Genomic DNA, 18,503 nt, shown 5'->3' on the forward strand with positions numbered 1-18,503 from the left:
ATTGGGTTTTTTGGTTGGTTGATTGTTTTTTCACTTCTTTCTGGGCCTTAGGATACTGATCTAGAAACAGAGAGAAATGAATTAGAACTTCATTTCTCAAATGAGAGATGCCGTGGAATATCAGTTTTAAGGCTGAGAAGAAGGGTAGGTATAAAGCTCACAAAAATAAGTGGAATAATAAATAGTGTAGAGTACTGGGATATTTATGATATTTAAGTATTAGGCTTGTGTAGACCTGCAGTCATCTTCTGAATTCTGTTTACTCCATTTCCCAAATATCATGGAACCCTCTCTTTATCTAACATTAGTAATATATAAATATACTTGGTGATCCAAAAAGCACATTTTAAGATGTTGTATTTCAGATCCTCTCTGATCTTATGACAGAAGTAGAAAGGCCAGAATTTTTTCAATCCCTTACTAGGAAGGACTTTGTGATCTTGCCTTCTAAAATAAAATAGAATTTTTCTCTTAGCATAAACTTTTAAAATGAATTTATACCCAAACTCAATTATCAAGTCAGGCAATACTTGGGCTTGGTACATAAGTACTGTTTATAATACAGTGCTTAGAGTATAGGCTAACAATAAAAACTTTTGTTTAAAAATTTCATGGATATTATTGGGTATATACCCAAATGAATATAAATTATTCTACTGTAAAGATGCGTGCATGTGTATGTTCATTGCAGCACTATTCACAATAGTGAAGATATGGAATCAACTAAATGCCCATCAATGGTAGACTAGATAAAGAAGATGTGGTACATATACACCATGGAATACTATGCAGCCATAAAAAATGAGATCATGTCTTTTGTGGGAACATGGATGGAGCTAGAGACCATTATCCTTAGCAAACTAACACAGGAACAGAAAACCAAATACCACATGTTTTTACTTATAAGTGGGAGCTAAATGATGAGATGAGAACACATGGACACAAAAAGGGAAGCAACAGACACTGGGTCTACTTGAGGGTGGAGGGTGGGAGAAGAGAGAGGATCAGAAGAAAAAATGCCTATTGGGTACGATGCTTAGAACCTGAGTGACAAAATAACGTGTACACCAAACCCCCATGACACGAGTTTATCTATATAACAAACCTGCACATGTACCCCTCAACCTTAAATAAAAGTTTAAAGGAAAAAAGAAAAGTATATCTATCACATATTAAAATAAGATGAGTGATTATATAAAAAATTGAAGAACTTAAACTGATGTATGAGTTCTTCTAAATACTTTATATAATACATCCAATAAAATAGAAAAAAATGTCATGGATAGGTAGCTTTCCTAGAATATAAACCCCACTAGGCTCTCCCTGAAAGCTCTTTCCTGAAATGAGAGCCTGCTGACTTGGGGATGTTAAGACATTTTCTAAGGTATGAAATATTTTGGCTCTTTCTACTACTGCTGCCACCTGGCTCCTTGGTGATGCTTCTTGTTTTGTAATTCATTAACAGTTTTCAAAAACAAGCTCAGGATATGGATAGGATGCAGAGAGACTGGCAAAATGCTTACTGTCAACCAGAATTTGAGCTTCCTGAAGAGTTCAATGTTGATTATCATTTTCTACATTTAGAAAACATTTAGAGGTTTCTCAAAAAGTTAACCATTTTATGACCATATTATGTAGTTGGGATGTTTGTCCTCTCCATGTCCCATGTTGGAATGTGATCCCCAATGTTGGAGGCGGGCCCTGGTGGGAGGTGTTTGGGTCATGGGGGTGGATCTCTCATGATCAACTTGGTGCCTTCCTCCCGGTAATGAATGAGTTTTCGCTTTATTAGTTCCTGCAAGATCTGATCATTTCAAAAGAGCCTGGTACCTCCTGCTCTCTTTCTCCCTCTCTTGCCATGTGATGCCAGCTCCCCTTCCCCTCTGCCATGATTGGAAGCTTCCTGAGGTCCTTACCAGAAGCATATGCTGATGCATTGCTTCTTTTACAGCCTGCAGAATCAGGAGCCAAATAAACACCTTTTCTTTGTAAATTACCCAGTCTCAGGGACTCCTTAATAGCAACACAAAGTGTACTGAGGCACCCCTATGATGCAGCAATTCCTCTCCTAGGGAGATCCCCCAAAGCTTTCAAAACAGGTGCTGAAACAGACATTTTCACACCAGTGTTTGTAGCAGTACTATTTACAATAGTCAAAAGGTGGAAACAACCCAAACATTCATCGATGGATGAATGAATAAAGAAAAAGTGTACACACACACACTCACACAAAAGGAAATAGTATTCCAAAAGGGAATGAAGTACTGATACATGCTACAATGGGGATGAACTTGAAAACATTATGCTAAGTGAAAAGAAGCCAGACACAAAAGGTCACATATTGTATGAGTCCATTTATATGACATATCCAGAATAGGCAAATTCATAGAGACAGAAACCAAATTAGTGGTTGCCAGGAGCTGGGAGTGAGAGAGTGAAGGAATGGCGAGTTACTGTTTAATAGATTTTGGGGGGAATTTGAGGTTTTTTGGGGGGTGATGAAATGTTTTGGAACTTAAATAGAGGCAGAATTTAAACATCGTGAATGCTCTAAATGCCACTGAATTGTGCAATTAGAAATGGTTAATTTTGTATCATGTGAATTTTACCTCAACTTTTAAAAATTAATTAATTAATTAGAGAAAATAGCCGGAGGATCAGCCTGTCACCCTCTGTATAAAACGTCTACTCAAGGGAGAGACAACAAGATAGTTAGGCTAGAGAACCAGTCTCTTGCTCCAGTCTTCTCCTAGAAAGGTGCCAGGAAAAAAAATGTCTGTTCTCAAAACATTCCTTGAAAGGGTTAAAGTCACAACACAAAATACCCTGTACATGTGATTTGATTAATAGTGGTAAATGGATCTGAGTGTGTAATATGTTGACATCTGAAAGACTGTCAACAGGATCCCCATTCAACATCAGGGTAAATGCAACTCTTCAGACAGATGTCTTGAAGCACCAAAGATAAGGAAATAAAGAAAGGTGCACCAGGCAGGACTCCTTTGTTACACAGGTAGGGGAAAAATAGAATGCTAAATGGATTCTTCTCTAGGTGGAGGCGGATCAACATAGGATTTTTCCAAGATTAAAACCATTCTATCATATTCTATTAAAAGTGATTTAGAAGAGAAAAATGCACCATGAAATCTTCATGTTTGCAGAGATACCAAACCTAGGAAGATAAACTGCTCTGTAGGTGGGCAGAAAGGTGACAGATAAGGATCACGTACATTTACCAAAAATTCTTCTAGACTTATAGGAAGATTATCTCTGAGGTCCCAGTTACAAACTGGGAACTGACCAGGTGATTCGTGTGAAGTAATGCCTGAAGATATACATCCACTGGGTTGCTGTGGGAAGAAAGAAGGGGATAGGGCTGCAAAATACAGAGGATCCCTATAGAAACTCTTAGAAATTAATCAAAAATGCATTGTCCCACGATTTTCCAAAATCATTAGGTATCTACAGTGGAAATAATCATGATTATAGCTGATATCCCTCAAGAATGACAGAAAACTTGAGGAGAATTCCAATCTAAAAGATTAATAAAATGAAGAGGCTCTCACAAAACACACCAAAGTGCTCCCTTGAATAGAAGGAAGATGACTTCACAACAGATTTTAAAAAATAACCATGTGTAGGAATAATACGAACATGATGTTGTTTATCGAAATCTTGAAAACCAGAGTGACAGGAGATTCCTTGAAAAGGACACTACCGGCAAAATAAATAAAAGTGTTGCATCTGAGAGCAGAGAGAAACTTTTTACATTCATCACCTCCTACAGGCAGTATAAGATGATCTTTCAAGATCTTTTCAAGCTCTATATTGGTTCATGCCTTTATTCATTAAATAAAAATTGTTGGAACACCAAACGTGGGCTGGGCATTCTTCCGGGGGCTGGAGATACAATGGTGAGGAAGAAGATGAAATCCTGGCCCTCCTGGAATGTGCATGCCATTGGGAAAGGCATGTGACAAACAAGGAATGAAGGAGATAGCTGCCCAAGGTGATGCATGTTAAATGAGATATCTCAATGCAGGGTGAGGGAAATGGGCCTTTGTATTCCACCCCCATCTCTGGATGTTGACTGTTCTCAGCTGTAACCTTGGACAAGGTAGGATGCAAGATGCTACGATGGGAAAGGCTGATCAAGAAAGCCTTTCTGAGGAAGTGAGCTTTGAGGACAGACTTGAAAGACCTGAGAAAGAGGAGCCATGCAATGAGAAGAGAGAAAGAGAGGAGGAGAGAAGTTTCCAGACTGAGGGAAACACAGTGTGACCATCTGGACATGGGGAGGAGCTTGGCCTCTTTAAGGAACAGCAAAGAGGATGGCAGGTGCCTTGGGAGCAGAGCATGGAGAGGTTAGGAAGAGATGACCTCAACCATCACAAGACGCCTTATAGGCCATGATGCAGAGCAGGATAACTTCTAAGTGTAAAGGAATGGGAAGATTTGAAATATGTTTTGATTTATGTTTGTAGGAAATGACTGACTCCTGTGGGGAGAAGGGGTGTAACGGGTAAAGTGGAAAGAGGGAGGCCTCTTTAAAGATTGCTGTGTGCAGCAGGCCAGGCGCAAGGTGATGTAGAGGTGTGAGTGGTAAGAAAAGGACAGGGATGTGTTGGAGGCAAAGAGGAAATCAACTGATGATGGATTGGGTGTGAGAGAAGGACAGGAACCATGGTGAAGCCTAGTGAGGTAGATGGCATGGTGCCCACCCAGATGTCACCCTTCAGGACTGGAGCAGGTGTCCTTCCAGTTGCTGGTAATGTTGGCAGCCAACAGAGCTCAGCCAAGTCCCTCCCTGAGATTGGCCTTCAGCAGAGGAGATCCACGTCTTCCAAGGACCTTCTCTGGGAACAGCTCACATCCAGTGACTGGTCCGAGTAAGGATATGAAGGCCCAGCCTCCTTTGCCCTAACTGGAACAACTCAGCAGAGCCATCCCTGCTCCAGAGCTTTCCATGGAATCGCCATAGGCCCCTCTGCCACAGCATCACAGTTCAGCTCCCCGCCATCCCCACCCAGGGCAGTCTGCTTCCTTCACTTCCTCACACATGGTCTTCCCAAGAGCACTTTCTAATACACTTCCTGCATGCAATATCTTCCCATTCCTAGGGAGGGCTCCTGCACAACTGGAGAAGTGATGGCATCTGTAACTGATATGGGTGAAGCCTGGAAGAGAAGAGAAGCTTGGAGTGGAAATCAAAAGTTGTGTTTTGGTCATGCTAAACTTGAGATGCCTAACTATATACAAATGTAGATAGGGTAATAGGTGTAATATTGTGGGCTGCCTAGAATATTCTGGACAAAAACCAAAACCCTCAAGGCAGAGGTAAAAGAAGACAGTTGAGCTCTTTCATCACAAAGGCCTGTGCTGAATTCCCCATGAGTATCTCCTACCCTAGTAATTTTTCAGATAGAATGCTCCTAAATGCGCTTTGCTAACTCAAAGAGATGGCATAGTTAGAACCTTTCGTACTTGGTCTAAAATCCAGATCCCCTTGGCCAGGCTTGGTGGCTCATGCCTTTAATGCCAGCACTTTGGGACGGCAGATCACCTGAGGTCAGGAGTTCAAGACCAGCTTGGCCAACATGGCAAAACTTCGTCTCTACTAAAAATACAAAAATTAGGCGTGGTGGCGTGCACCTGTAATCCCAGCTACTGGGGAGGCTGAGGCAGGAGAATTGCTTGAACCTGGGAGGTGGAGGTTGCCGTGAGCTGACATCACACCACTGCACTCCAGCCTGGGCAACAAGAGTGAAGCTCTGTTTCAGACAAAAAAAAAAAAAAAGAAAAAAGAAAATCCAGATCCCATGCCTTCAAGCCATGGTTACTGGCTACCTTTTCTTCCTGCCACTGGCCCGGAACACACTGCCCTTCTTTCACATCCTCAAAAATTCCGTCTTTCCCACCCCAGGGACTTTGCACGTGCTGCTCCTGCTGCCTGGGATGCTCTTTTTTACCATTCTTCATGTGGTCAGTTACTTCTTATCCTCAGACTTCTCCTCAATCCCATGGTGCTTCTGACATTTTGAAAGTATTTCATGTATTTATTGTTTACCTGGATGTGAGTTCTGTTTATTTGTTCTGTCTCTCCAATTGGAAATTTCCTATGAGGATAAGGACTTACTCATCAATGCATCCAAGCATCTAGTACCATGTGTTATATATTCCATGCTCATTTCATATTTGAGATATTGTGTTCATTGCAGAGGTGGAGGCAATGCAGTACATACATATATTAAACACTTCCTGTGGGCCCACTTCTGTGCTCTCAGATTGTATTCATATTCTTTTTCAGCCCTTCCAATAGTTCTGGGATGTAAATATTGCTATTGTCTCTATTTTTTTAGAGGAGGCATCCGAGGACCAGGGAGAATACCTAGCTTTCCCCACATCATGCAGCTCCTGGAGGAGCTGAGATTTGAGTCCAGGTGCACCTGGCTCCAAGCCCGTTCATTTTCCCCTCTACCATAATTAGTGAATTCCTTCAGCAGACTTTTTGAGCACCTACTATGAACAGGGAAGGGTACCAGAAAGCAAAAGAGAGAGAGCCTGACTTTGTAATTTGACTTAAGAAACAAGACAAGAACAAATGTAATCACATGAAGCAGAATAACCTAGAGGGTCCTTCCAGCTTGAACACTGTCTAACTGTCTGAATGGTCCAGACACTAAATGCAATGGGAGAAATTATCCTGCTCCTTGGCTGTGTCTGAGGGTGTGCATTTTTTCTTCATCTACCTCTAGCTGCCGGTGAACACAAATTTAAGTCCATTCGAAATGGCTGTCTGGACACTCCCATATGATAGTGCATAGCGAATTCAAGGTCAAATCTAAAGTCAAAGTCAGACGTCTTTGTTTTTCTTCCCCTACTATATCAAGACTCTTACCAATTAACTTGAAAAAAGTCACCAAGTTAACAACTCCAGAGGGGGAAAAAGAAGAAAAAAAAAAGAAAAGACTCTTCATCTCATCCAAAGACTCTGAAATGGATTTGCTCACAGAACACCAGGTTTCTTTAGTGACCTCGAGAGACCTTGCCTGTCACACTGAGCAGTATATCATTTCATGGAGAAAAAAAAAGTTTTACCATGAAAAATGCTATGTTATATCACAGTGTGACACTATTTAAATATCAAGAGTCGAAGCTTCTATTTAGAAAACGGAAGGCAATAAATTGAGTTGCTAATTATTCCAGCTGTGAATATTTTTGGTACGGCTGCAAATTTTGAAGAGGGCAAAATAGAGGATTTTCCTGTTGTTCACGGCATATGCAAATGTAGTGGCAGTCCCCTATGAGCCGAAGGTTCAGGGATGAGAAACCTTGAACGCCTGTTTTTTTCCTGAATCAAACGGGCTTGAGTCAAAGCTTAGGGAACTATGATATAAAATGGACTTTTGACTACACTAATTGGGTTATTGGCTTCTTGTTTTTCAAACCCGAGAAGTAACAATTTTAAAAATTTTAAGTTCTATTTTAAAGGAAACAATTCACTTCTCAACCTAAGCATAAATTCTCAACTGGAAGAAGAGAAGAAGCACATTAGTAACATCCCTAGTCCGTTCTCTTCCTAGGGGACAGTGAGTGGAGGTGCCTGCAATTCTCCAATCACCAGGCTAATTAGAACAACTCATTCATTCAACACATATTTTAAATCAGCTGGGCACTATGCTCGGTCAAGGAGATTTAGTAATGGCTAAAATATACTATACATGGCTCCTGCCCTCAAGCCATTAATATCTGCATTTATTGACCATTCACTGGATGTCAATCTCAATGCTAAGCATTTCACAAATAAACTCACCCAGTCCCCCTAACAAGCCCAAGAAGTAGCTACTATCATTCTCAGCCTCCTAGCAAGGTTAAGTAACTTGCCCAAGATCACACAGTGATAAATATAGAAGCCAGGATGCAAACCCTGGTTGTCTCAGTCTAAGATTTGCAGACTTAAAACTGCCTTCTAGGTACCATCCTATTGGATTTCTTAAATAATTAAATGAATAATAATCATGATGATGACAATAAAGAAATGTTTCTATGTAGAAAAGGAAGGCTGACTACAAACATCAGATGTTTACCAGTCTATCTCTAAAGTACAGGAGATGTTTACTTCCTATTTTTAAAATGTATATACTGGACCCAGTGCAGTGGCTCACGCCCGTAATTCTAGCACTTTGGGAGACTGAGGATGGTGGATCACGAGGTCAGGAGTTTGAGACCAGCCTAGCCAACATGGTGAAACCCCGTCTCTACTAAAAATACAAAAATTAGCCTGGCGTGGTGGCACATGCTTGTAATCCCAGCTACTTGGGAGACTGAGGCAGGAGACTCACTTGAACTGGGAGGTGGAGGTTGCAGTGAGTGAAGATCAAGCCACTGCACTCCAGCCTGGACAACAAAGCAAGACTTTGTCTTGGGGGCAAAAAAATTATATGCTTGTTTTTTTTGTAATGTGTACATGTTATATTTGCAAACAGGAAAATAAAGACAGAACGCTTAAGCGATCACCTAGTTTTGCTACTCAAGTAGGGCTCAGTGGTGCAGTATCCATCATTTTTCTCATTATCTCTTTTTTCACCTCATCCTCTATGCTTCTCTCCTTCTGTTTTTGCTTTCTCTCCACGTTCCATGTCTCTGTCTCTGTCTGTCTCAGGACCCTGCCCCTTGAATTTTGCCTCAACCAGCACCATTCCTTTTCATATCAGAGAGTATATTAATGGTGCCAGAAAGGGTGGTGGTTATTTAACCTCTCTCCAGCTAAATGTTTTATTATAACTCCTGAAAACCTAATTACAGTAACTTTACATGCTACAGTACCCTTTATGGGCTGCCTCTTTATTAAACTTACTCTTTTAGAGACAATAAACCTGATGCTTCAAAGGGCATGGCCAGAACCAGTGAAATGTAATGAAATCTGGAGTTTTCTAGTGCACACCTGATCTCCCTCACTGAGCACCACACCCCCATTCCTGGGGTGTTTGTGCCTCTATCCTTCCCCTAGCTTTTTATCAAATTTCAGACACTGCATGTATGATAGTCAGAATATTTTAGGGATTAATGGGCTGTGTATCAATGTTTTCATCCGCTCCTCTGAATACCCATGAGTTTATTTACTGGGGAGGTCAATTTTCTCGGTAGAACAACAGTTGACACCTGGTTTCCCTGATAACCAGAGTTGCTTTTTTGCACACAGCGCTACGTTGAGACCATTTAAGACTTTTGCTGTATTTCAAAAACATTTGCTGCCGCAGACTTCGTGAGCAAAGAACAACACGTCGGTCTGCTCTGTTAGTCATTAGTTGTCCGGGTTAGCTGAGTGGTACACTGTGATGAGATTGTGGGATAGGGGGTGAGAGAGAGAGAGGAAGAGAGAAACAGGAAAAAAGGCATTGACCTTTGGAGTTGAGGCAGCACAATTATTTGTATAGTACATTTCTGTTCACAGCCCTGCTAGGATTTTCCCCTGGGAATAAAGCCAAAACAACAGAAAATAAGGGGATCCCCCTGGTTGCAAGCTGCAAAATGGTACTTGGTGTTAAGGAATTTTATGTATTTGTTTGTTTGTTTCTTTGGTGGGATTTAAGGTTAATGACTAAGTTTACTTGTGATTGACTCAGAGAAAAGGGAAAAACAAGAAAAAGAAAAGAAATCTTTTGTTGGAGCCTCAGGTAGCTTAGCCAGCCTCCGCTTCTCAAAGCTACCACTCTAGATTAGTCAAGCTCCTTCTGTATCATAAGAATAAAATAAAAATTCACAGCCTTTTGAATTGGTGGGGGCTCTTGTTGCATGGATGTTACGCATGAGGTTTTTTTGTTTGTTAGGTTTCTTTTTAAAATCTTTCATGGTTGTTTAATCAGAGATAATGCATGCCCTTAGTTTTCTAAGCCAATTTGAAGCAGAAGCCTGGTTAACCAAGATTCTGCCTGAAATCCATGTCTTTGCTGTCACATAAAGCATACGGGAGAATGGCTGTTCAGCTTTTAGGTATGCTTCTCAGTTTTTATTAAATGGTTTTGTTTTCACATGAGGAAAAGTGATGACATTTACCAAAAAGGTTGATAGTTTAGGGTGAAGTGATGATCCCTATATTCTTAAGAAGTCACAGGAATGCAGGACACAGAGCTGAGAACGCAGAACCTTTGCCTTACTATTCCATCCCAAGCCCCTAACCTGTGCCTGACAGAATGCTGGGTGCTGTGACCAAAGCTCCCATCCCCCGCATGACATGACTGGGAAGGGAAAGAAGTGTGTGAGCTCCTCTTTTATTTTTTGTAAGACATCAAGGACTGGTTTTCTCTATCTCTTGGAGTGTTAGCAAACTCCAAGGATGGCACTTTGGGGGCCCCTCATTTGCCTTTCCTTTCGGAGGCACAAGTGGCCAATTCTGAGAGCAATTGAGTTGTGCTTGAAAAATGTCAAGTGCATTTGGAAACTACACATTTTTGCTGATGCCTGGAGTCCCGAGCTGAGCTACTTCCATGACCGACCGCTGGGAAGAAGTTCAGTTGGGGCATCACAAATGATTCATCTGAACACACTGAGCAGGCCCCTGAAGGGGAGAAGCTGTCTTAACAGCCGGTTCAGGGAAAAATCAGGAGAAGTCCCCTAAGCCCTCTTGGTCCTCCCTGTGACCATCTGGCCAAACCATTACCTTGTGGGTCTTGCTTCATTTTATTTGATTTTCCAGCAGCATGTGACTGAAATCCTTGGGTGAATCAAAGCTTGCGGTTTTTTCAACTTTTTGTTATGAAACATTTCAAACATACAGAAAACTTGGAAGAATAGTACCATGTAAGAATAACCACCTGGTTTCAACGATTGCTATCATTTTGCCACATTTGCCTTATCTGTTTTTATAGAGCTTGAGAGATGAGATCTTTTTGCTGAATCTTTTGAAATGAAGTTGCAGACTTCATGAAACTTCACCTAAAGACGCCCACATCCAAAGCTTACATTAAAAAATATATATCTACTAACAATCTGGTGTGTCCTCTGCAAGTAAGATGCATTTGGAAGGGCATAAAAATGATTCAGGTAGAATTTCTTAAATGTTAATGTACACTAGAATCAGCTAGGGAGCTTCTTTGCTTCCTTTTTTTTTTTTTTAGATGGAGTTTCCTTCTTGTTGCCCAGGCTGGAGCGCAATGGCACGGTCTCAGCTCACTGCAACCTCTGCCTCCTGGGTTCAAGTAGTTCTCCTGCCTCTGCCTCCCAAGTAGGTGGGATTACAGGTGCCCACCACCACACCTGGCTACTTTTTTTGTATTTTTAATAGAGATGGGGTTTGGCCAGGCTGGTCTCAAACCCCCGACCTCAAATGATTCGCCTGCCTCGGCCTCCCAAAGTCCTGGGATTACAGGCATGAGCCACCATGCCCAGCCACTAGGGAGCTTCTTAATTGATATACTCCCAGACTCCACCCCATACCTGGATAGGGCCCAGGATTTTGTACTGTTTTTAATACTGAGTGCCGTGTTAAAAACAGTACAAATTCCTGGGACCAGGCGATCACTCGAGTGCTGTGTTAAAAACAGTACAAATTCCAGGTATTTATGGGACACAGTCTGAAGATCACTTCTATCGAATCTTTCTCTTTTTGTGTGCTGAATTTAATCTTCTAAAGATTAGTGACACCAGGGTGTAACTGTATCATGGGAGAAATAGGATTCTACTTATCGTTGGTTTTTTTGTTTAATCATTTTAAACCCCAGAGACTAGAAGGAAGGGAGGTGATAACTAAATGGGTTTCTTTCAGCTGCGATCATCACAGACACCACAGTGCCAATGAGCGGCCTGAGAGATACATCCTGCGAGGGTTTATGCAGTGCTGTAAAGTATGCAGGTTGTTTTTTCTGTGGAGGGATCTGGCCTTGCATGTGTAAATATAGACTCTTGCCTGCATGTACATATGCAGACTTGTAAATCTGTTTGGCAAACAGGCATCAACACGGCAGGAGGAGCCTATTTTAAAATTAAAAATGTTCACAGCACTATTCTTTTAGCATTCATTATTTTGGTCTTGGAAAAGGTTGTAAGTTATTTATTTAACAACGATTTGTTGAGTTCCCCCACTGTAAGCCAGGCTCTGTTTTAGGTGACAGGATACAGCGTGAACAAAATAATTATTTTAAACTTTATTGAAATTCAGTTCTAACGATGGGGACAGACAATAAGTAATATGCAAATATACATATGCATTTAATGAAGAAAAATAGGCAGTTATGACAGGGCAGAGAGTAACAGAAATTGAAGGGACCCAGGAAGATCTCTCTGAAAAAGTGCTATGAGAGCAGAGATTGAAGGAACAAGTTGTGCAGATACTTCCAGGCAGAAGGAACAGTAATTGCAAAGGCCCGGAGGCAAGAAGATGTGATATGATGGGCAATAGCAAAAGGATAATGTGATGGATGGAGTGAGGGAGGACAACAGCGGTGGAAGCTTCAGTGGGAGAGGTAGCCAGAGGGCAGATCATGCAGAGAGTTGAAGGCCATGAGAAAGACACCTGATTTTATTCTCAATGTTATTAGAAGCCTTTGTCAGGGAGAAAGGGTGCTTTGTTTGATGACATGTGACCTAAGCTGACTTTATTTTTAGAAGAAAGTGTAGAAAATGGACTAAATTGTCAAGGGAACATTTTTAGGATTTCACGAAGCAGTGCCATATGCAAGATATAATCATATCCTTCTATTTTTCTTATAAATGAGTGTATTAAAAATAACATTAAAGCCAATTTAAACTTCTTATCTTCACCGTGTTGCTCTCATGTTGCTAAAACATTTCTATTTTCAAGTTATTTATTCTGTCCACAAATATGACTGATGTCCAGGCACTAATGTTTCGACTCTGGAGATAACAGGAATAAGGAATATCTACCAGTTCAAGTGTCCAGGAGTTCACATTCTGGTTGGGGATAGACACATTTAAAATAATTATATATAGAAAGAGATTAATAACACCAGGATATAACTATATCATGGGAGAAATAAGATTCTATTTATAAATAGAATCTAGATAGATAGATAGAAGATAGATAGAGAAAGAGAGAGAGAGAGAGAGAGAGATTTGTGAGTGCACAAAGTGAAGGGGGCTGTGTTAGAATACATTCCCCAGGTAGGTGGTTGGAAGGTGGATAGGAGTTAGCTAGGATGGGTTAGGTGGGACAGAGAAGAAAAAGCCATTTGATTCAATTGAACGGGCTTGTTAAGACAAAGTGTGTCTTTTTGTGTGGCTGAAGCGTGAGTGCATAGGAGCTGGGAGCACTGATTAGAAACAAGGGTCAAAAAATGGGTAGAGAGCCATGGTTCCATGTTGTAGAGAGCTTGGTTCCATGTTGAAACTTAGGTCTCATCTTTCAGGCATGGAAGGATAACCACGGATTTGTAAGCCAGAGCACACTGGCATTGTGGCTTGGGAAGGAAAAGGCAGGAAGGCTAAAGGACGGGGTTGGTTAGTGGGTGAGGTTTTCAGAAATGAAATTGTTGGGATTCGTTAAGCTATTGGATGGGGAAAGGCAAGGGAAAAGGAGGAAGTTCCTTGGGTAACTGGGAGTAAAAGAAGTCCAGGAGGGGTGGAATTGGGCATGTAAAGGAATATAGTCTGAGTTTGGCTGTGACTTGTTCCAGACAGCTGTGAAATGTAGAAGACAAGCTGCCCAATGCACAACGGGATGTGGGTCAGGAGCTAAGGAGTCATGAGCTAGATAGAAATGGAGCTTTGGAGACTCCAGACGCATCAGTGGTGGCTGAAGCCCTAGAAATTGGCAAGATCACTGAGGATGCGAGAACTGGAGTTCAAATGTTTTCACTCATTAGTGACTCCTTACAATGCCTTTACGTTCCTTTGTTTTCATTTGATTTCCTATTTTCACTACTCACTCTGGGAGAATAATTGAAGAAATAAATTCGGAGGACTCCTAAATCAAATTCCGAGGTTTCTCTGTCACTCTGGCTTTCTGCTGTGGATATGTTCTAGCGTTGTTATAAGGCAGCAGACTATTATTTAGTGACTTAGCGAACTCTTCAGGTGTTTGTTCAACATTTGTCAAGCTTTAAATTAAAATCTGCATTTCAGGCTCCTTATGTAGCTCTGAAGAATTAATAATAAAAGCTACTCACATGGGCTGACACTTACTATGGGACACACCTTGGTTAAGTTCTTTTGCTACGTAATCCTGCATGATATTGCAGGATTAGTGATGCTTTTCCTACACAGTGTTGCAATCCTCACAGCAAGCAGTTATGAGGTACCTGTACTTTTATTACCTCTGTTTTACAAATGAGGAGATGGAGGTTCTCAAAAGCAGTGTCAGGTACTTGTCAGAAATGGCACGACCAGGACTACCAAGGTCTGTCTTGTGCTACAATGCTGTCATGAACGCCATGCCTACTGCTTCCTCTTCCAAAACACCATTTTAAAATGGAGCATTAAAAGAGAGCCGTTGGACAAGGAGTCCAAAGCCTTATTTATGGAATCAAACTTCTAGGCTTTATTTTAACGTTAGCTATGTTAAATAATTCACTAATCAGATACTCATTTTCTGACATGATTGTCAGTCATATTGGGTTTGTTTGATCTCTGTGAAGGATTAAAATACTTTCAAGGTTTTATCTGCAAACAGCCAAGATACAAATATTTGTAATGATAGCAATCCTGCCTTAGAAGCCCACTGGGAAAGCCTGCTAGCCCCCAGAGGCAAGGCAGTGTGGTGCAGTAGGTGTGATTAGAGCTTCCAAAGGGTCTAACTGGATGTAAATAAAAAATTTTTTTAAGTCAGGCAGACTGGAGCTTGAGCCCTAATGACCCGCTTGCCAACTCCCAGCGTCAGTTTTCTCATCTGTAAAACAGGTAATAATAGTACCCACCTGGTGGAATTAATGTGAGGTTTAGTTGCAAGTAAAACATTCAGCATTGTAACTGACACATTGTGAGTGGTCAATAAACTAAGTAGCACCTACTGAAGACATCAAGAGAAAGGAAATAACTGTAGTAACATTTTGAAACCTTAGAATTGCAGCTGAGTAAAATTGCAAGACAATGAGAGGACTTCATTCATTCATTCACTCATTCATTCACTAAAATCCCCCTCTGCATGTTGGGCTTGATGTGGGTACTGGGAACATAGGACGAACAAGGTACAAAATAAGACATAGTCCATGGCCTCCAGCTGCTCAGATTCTAGCATTTACTTAACTCCTGCCTTAAATCCCACTACACATTTCCTGGAAGACAAGTCATCATTTTAAACAAGGTCTATCAAGTCACATTTGAAGTCTTGTAAGTGGCATGTATAAGAAAGAATCGTCAGAGGATTAATGGTCCTTCCTTAAAGTGCCCTTGGAGTGACAGACTCCCCGACCCTGAGGAGGAGCTATATCCTCTTCTACTGTATGGTTCTGCTGTGTGGTTGTCACACCACAGCTCTGGCTAACACGGACACCTTATTCAATTGATAGGCAAAGATGATTCCAAAGAAATAATCATGATCACGTGACCTTGGAGAAGGCATCTTAGAACAGGAATCAGGATTTCAGGGGAGGTGAAAATGGAACAACAAGGGTCAGAGACAGTGTAGGGTAAAATGTCAGCACACAGGTTTTATCGAAAGACAGAGCTCTGGGTTTCAGTCCCGAGACAGTTTCTTGGCTTCTTAAAGCCTAATATCTCCAATCTAAAATGGAGATATTCTGCCATAAAAATGGAATGAAATAATGGCTTTTGCAGCAACTTGGATGGAGCTGGAGGCCATTGTTCTAAGTGAAGTAACTCAGGAACGGAAAACCAAACATCATATGTTCTCACTTGTAAGTGGGAGCTAAGCTATGAGGATGCAAAGGCATAAGAATAATATAATAAACTTTGGGGACTTGGAAGGAACGGTGGAGGGGGCGAGGAATAAAAGACTACATATTAGGTATAGCGGACACTGCTCTGATGACAGGTGGACCAAAATCTCAGAAATCACCACTAAAGAACTTGTTCATGTAATCAAAAAACACCTGTACCCCCAAAACTATTGAAATTTAAAAAAAGAATATATCTGGATTACAGAAAGAAAAAATTAAAAATTTTAAAAAATAATGAAATGAAATGGAGATATTAAAATATTTAGTTTGTAAATAGTTGTGACAATACATTTCAAGTACCTTTCAGTAGTAGGTATCTAGCTCTATCCATGTTCCTGCAAAGGACACCATCTCATTATTTTCATGGTTGCATAATATTCCATGGTGTATATATAGCACATTATCTTTACCTGGGTGACAAAATAATCTGTACATCAAATGCCAGTGACACGAGTATACCTATATAACAAACCTGCACATGTACCATGAACCCAAAATAAAAGTTTTTTTAAAAAAATAGTAGGTATCTAATATGTGATGACACTTAGCATCCTCAACCTCATCATCTCTGAGGAGGTGACAGTCATTCAGTTTCCATATTTGCTTTGAATGCTTTGCAGGTTGTTGTGGAAGATAACAACTGGATGCATATGTGAAAGGAGCAAATTATGCACATTTATGGAATTAATTTATGTCATCATCGAATGTAATGTTCGCCCCTTCTTCCACTCCAGGGTAAGCTTAGTTAACTAGGATTATGCTAGGACTAGATAGAGCAGAGTGGAAGAAAAATAGCTAAATGTTGCTCCTTGGCTACCCATGACCACTCTGACTCTTTCCCTTTTCCTGGCAGGCACTTCCTCTTCAAGACCTCCTCGGGGAGCACACCCTTGTTTAGCAGCTCTTCCCCGGGATACCCTTTGACCTCAGGAACGGTTTACACGCCCCCGCCCCGCCTGCTGCCCAGGAATACTTTCTCCAGGAAGGCTTTCAAGCTGAAGAAGCCCTCCAAATACTGCAGCTGGAAATGTGCCGCCCTCTCCGCCATCGCCGCGGCCCTCCTCTTGGCTATTTTGCTGGCGTATTTCATAGGTAAGTCAGGGCAGCCTTATTCAGCAACGCTGGGGGTGACAACATGGGGGAGAGGCCATGGACTTGTGAATCTAGAGGCCCTCTCATGTCTGTACAGTTTGCTTCTTGGCTCCTGAAAGATGTGATAATGAGTGATGGATGGAGGTGATTTTTTCCCTCCTGAAATCCACTTAAATCTGATGAGTTTCTCCTTCATGTTTCTAAATGACATTCATCAGAAGGGAAATTAAGCATCCTTACTATATCCTTTCTTGGAGATGAGCTGAGACTTTTCATTCCCGCAAACCTATCCCTCACTCTCAGAGTGGCCTTCTAGTTTTCTCCATCCTTGGATTTTAACCCAGGTCTGTGCTTTGAAATGTATGCAACATTGGTTAACTTCAGCCAAAAACTGAATTGAAGAATAGTGGTTGGCATGCCTGAGAACATCTTGATTCGAGAGAAAGCCAAAGTAGCTAGCTTATTTTCAGAGCTGTGGAACAGAAACAGGACTGACAGGCTGGAGCATCCATCCAGGTCTTTATACAGAATCGAATTAGCCAGACACACTTGGCCTTGCCCATATCCCTTCCACAGCCTCTGTCTTCTCATCCTCAACTCTGTCCTCACCATGGGCAGCCGAATCTGAATCAGGGTCACCTCTCCTGGCAACTGGGCTTCTGGTGACTCAGTGTATGACATAGGTGAAGTTGCTGGAGTATCTTTCTCTGCATGTCAAAGGTGTTGGTTTACAGCCATAGGGTGTAGCCGTGTCACCACAGAAAGTGGCAGATGCTGAGCGCCCAGGGGCAGGGTGCCACGTGCATAAGAGCTTCTCAGGCTGCACACAAAGCCTGCTCACAGCTCCTGGCCCCAACAAAGAGCCCCAAGGCTGCTGCTCTGTCAGTTAAGCCTGCCAAAGGCAGATCTCCTGGCTTAGGAAGAGGCCATGGTGATGTTTGTTAAAGTTTATTTGAAACACTTGATGGTTGTGGCTTGGTTTCAGGGCAGCTATGAGAGACCTGCCCAGTTTGGCTGTGCCGTGTTGCAGAGCAAACCCATAAAGCACCAGCTCAATGAAGCTGACTCCAAAACAGTTCCCAACACGTATGCTGAAACTCCTCCCATTTAAGAGAAAAGAAAAGGCAACCCTGACTGTGTTGGCCTTGCCCCTTCCCTCAACATAAACCCTCCCTTCTCGCTCAGCACTGGGGGCTCCCACACTTCATTCATCCCCAGGCAGCAAGCATGGTATCTGCCAAAGAAGGAACTGGCCCAGCGCTTCCCAGACCATTCTCCTAAGCTTGCCTGATGGCAAAGGGGCATGACTGTGCACCCCCACAGATCTGGGGCCCTGCCTAAGGCAGACCAATATGAGCCAACAATTGACATAAATTTTTCAGCTTCTTCCACACTATAGCTGTTCTTGTCTTAATAGGGAAAAATAAGCATTTATATTCCTTACCAGTTGCATTTCTCAGGAATGCCCTCCCAAAGTGAGAAAACTGACTCTCCAGGGAAAGGTGCCGTGTTCATCTGGGGCTTTGCAGAAGTGTAGCTTGCACTCTAAACCACAGCTGT

General features: G+C 41.7%; 1 protein-coding gene across 47 annotated transcripts in view; it reads left to right on the plus strand.

The window, feature by feature from the left end:
• Positions 1–18,503, plus strand: part of TENM2 (teneurin transmembrane protein 2) — a 1,282,302-nt gene that overhangs the window by 994,675 nt on the left and 269,124 nt on the right. For all 47 annotated transcript variants that reach the window (XM_055387572.2, XM_004042960.5, XM_063706913.1 and 44 more), the window contains one exon: positions 16,705–16,943. In XM_055387572.2, the coding sequence (XP_055243547.1) occupies positions 16,705–16,943 (239 nt within the window). The remainder of the gene's footprint in view (positions 1–16,704; positions 16,944–18,503) is intronic.

Source organism: Gorilla gorilla, chromosome 4 (assembly GCF_029281585.2).
Source record: "Gorilla gorilla gorilla isolate KB3781 chromosome 4, NHGRI_mGorGor1-v2.1_pri, whole genome shotgun sequence".
NCBI classification, from domain to species: domain Eukaryota; kingdom Metazoa; phylum Chordata; class Mammalia; order Primates; family Hominidae; genus Gorilla; species Gorilla gorilla.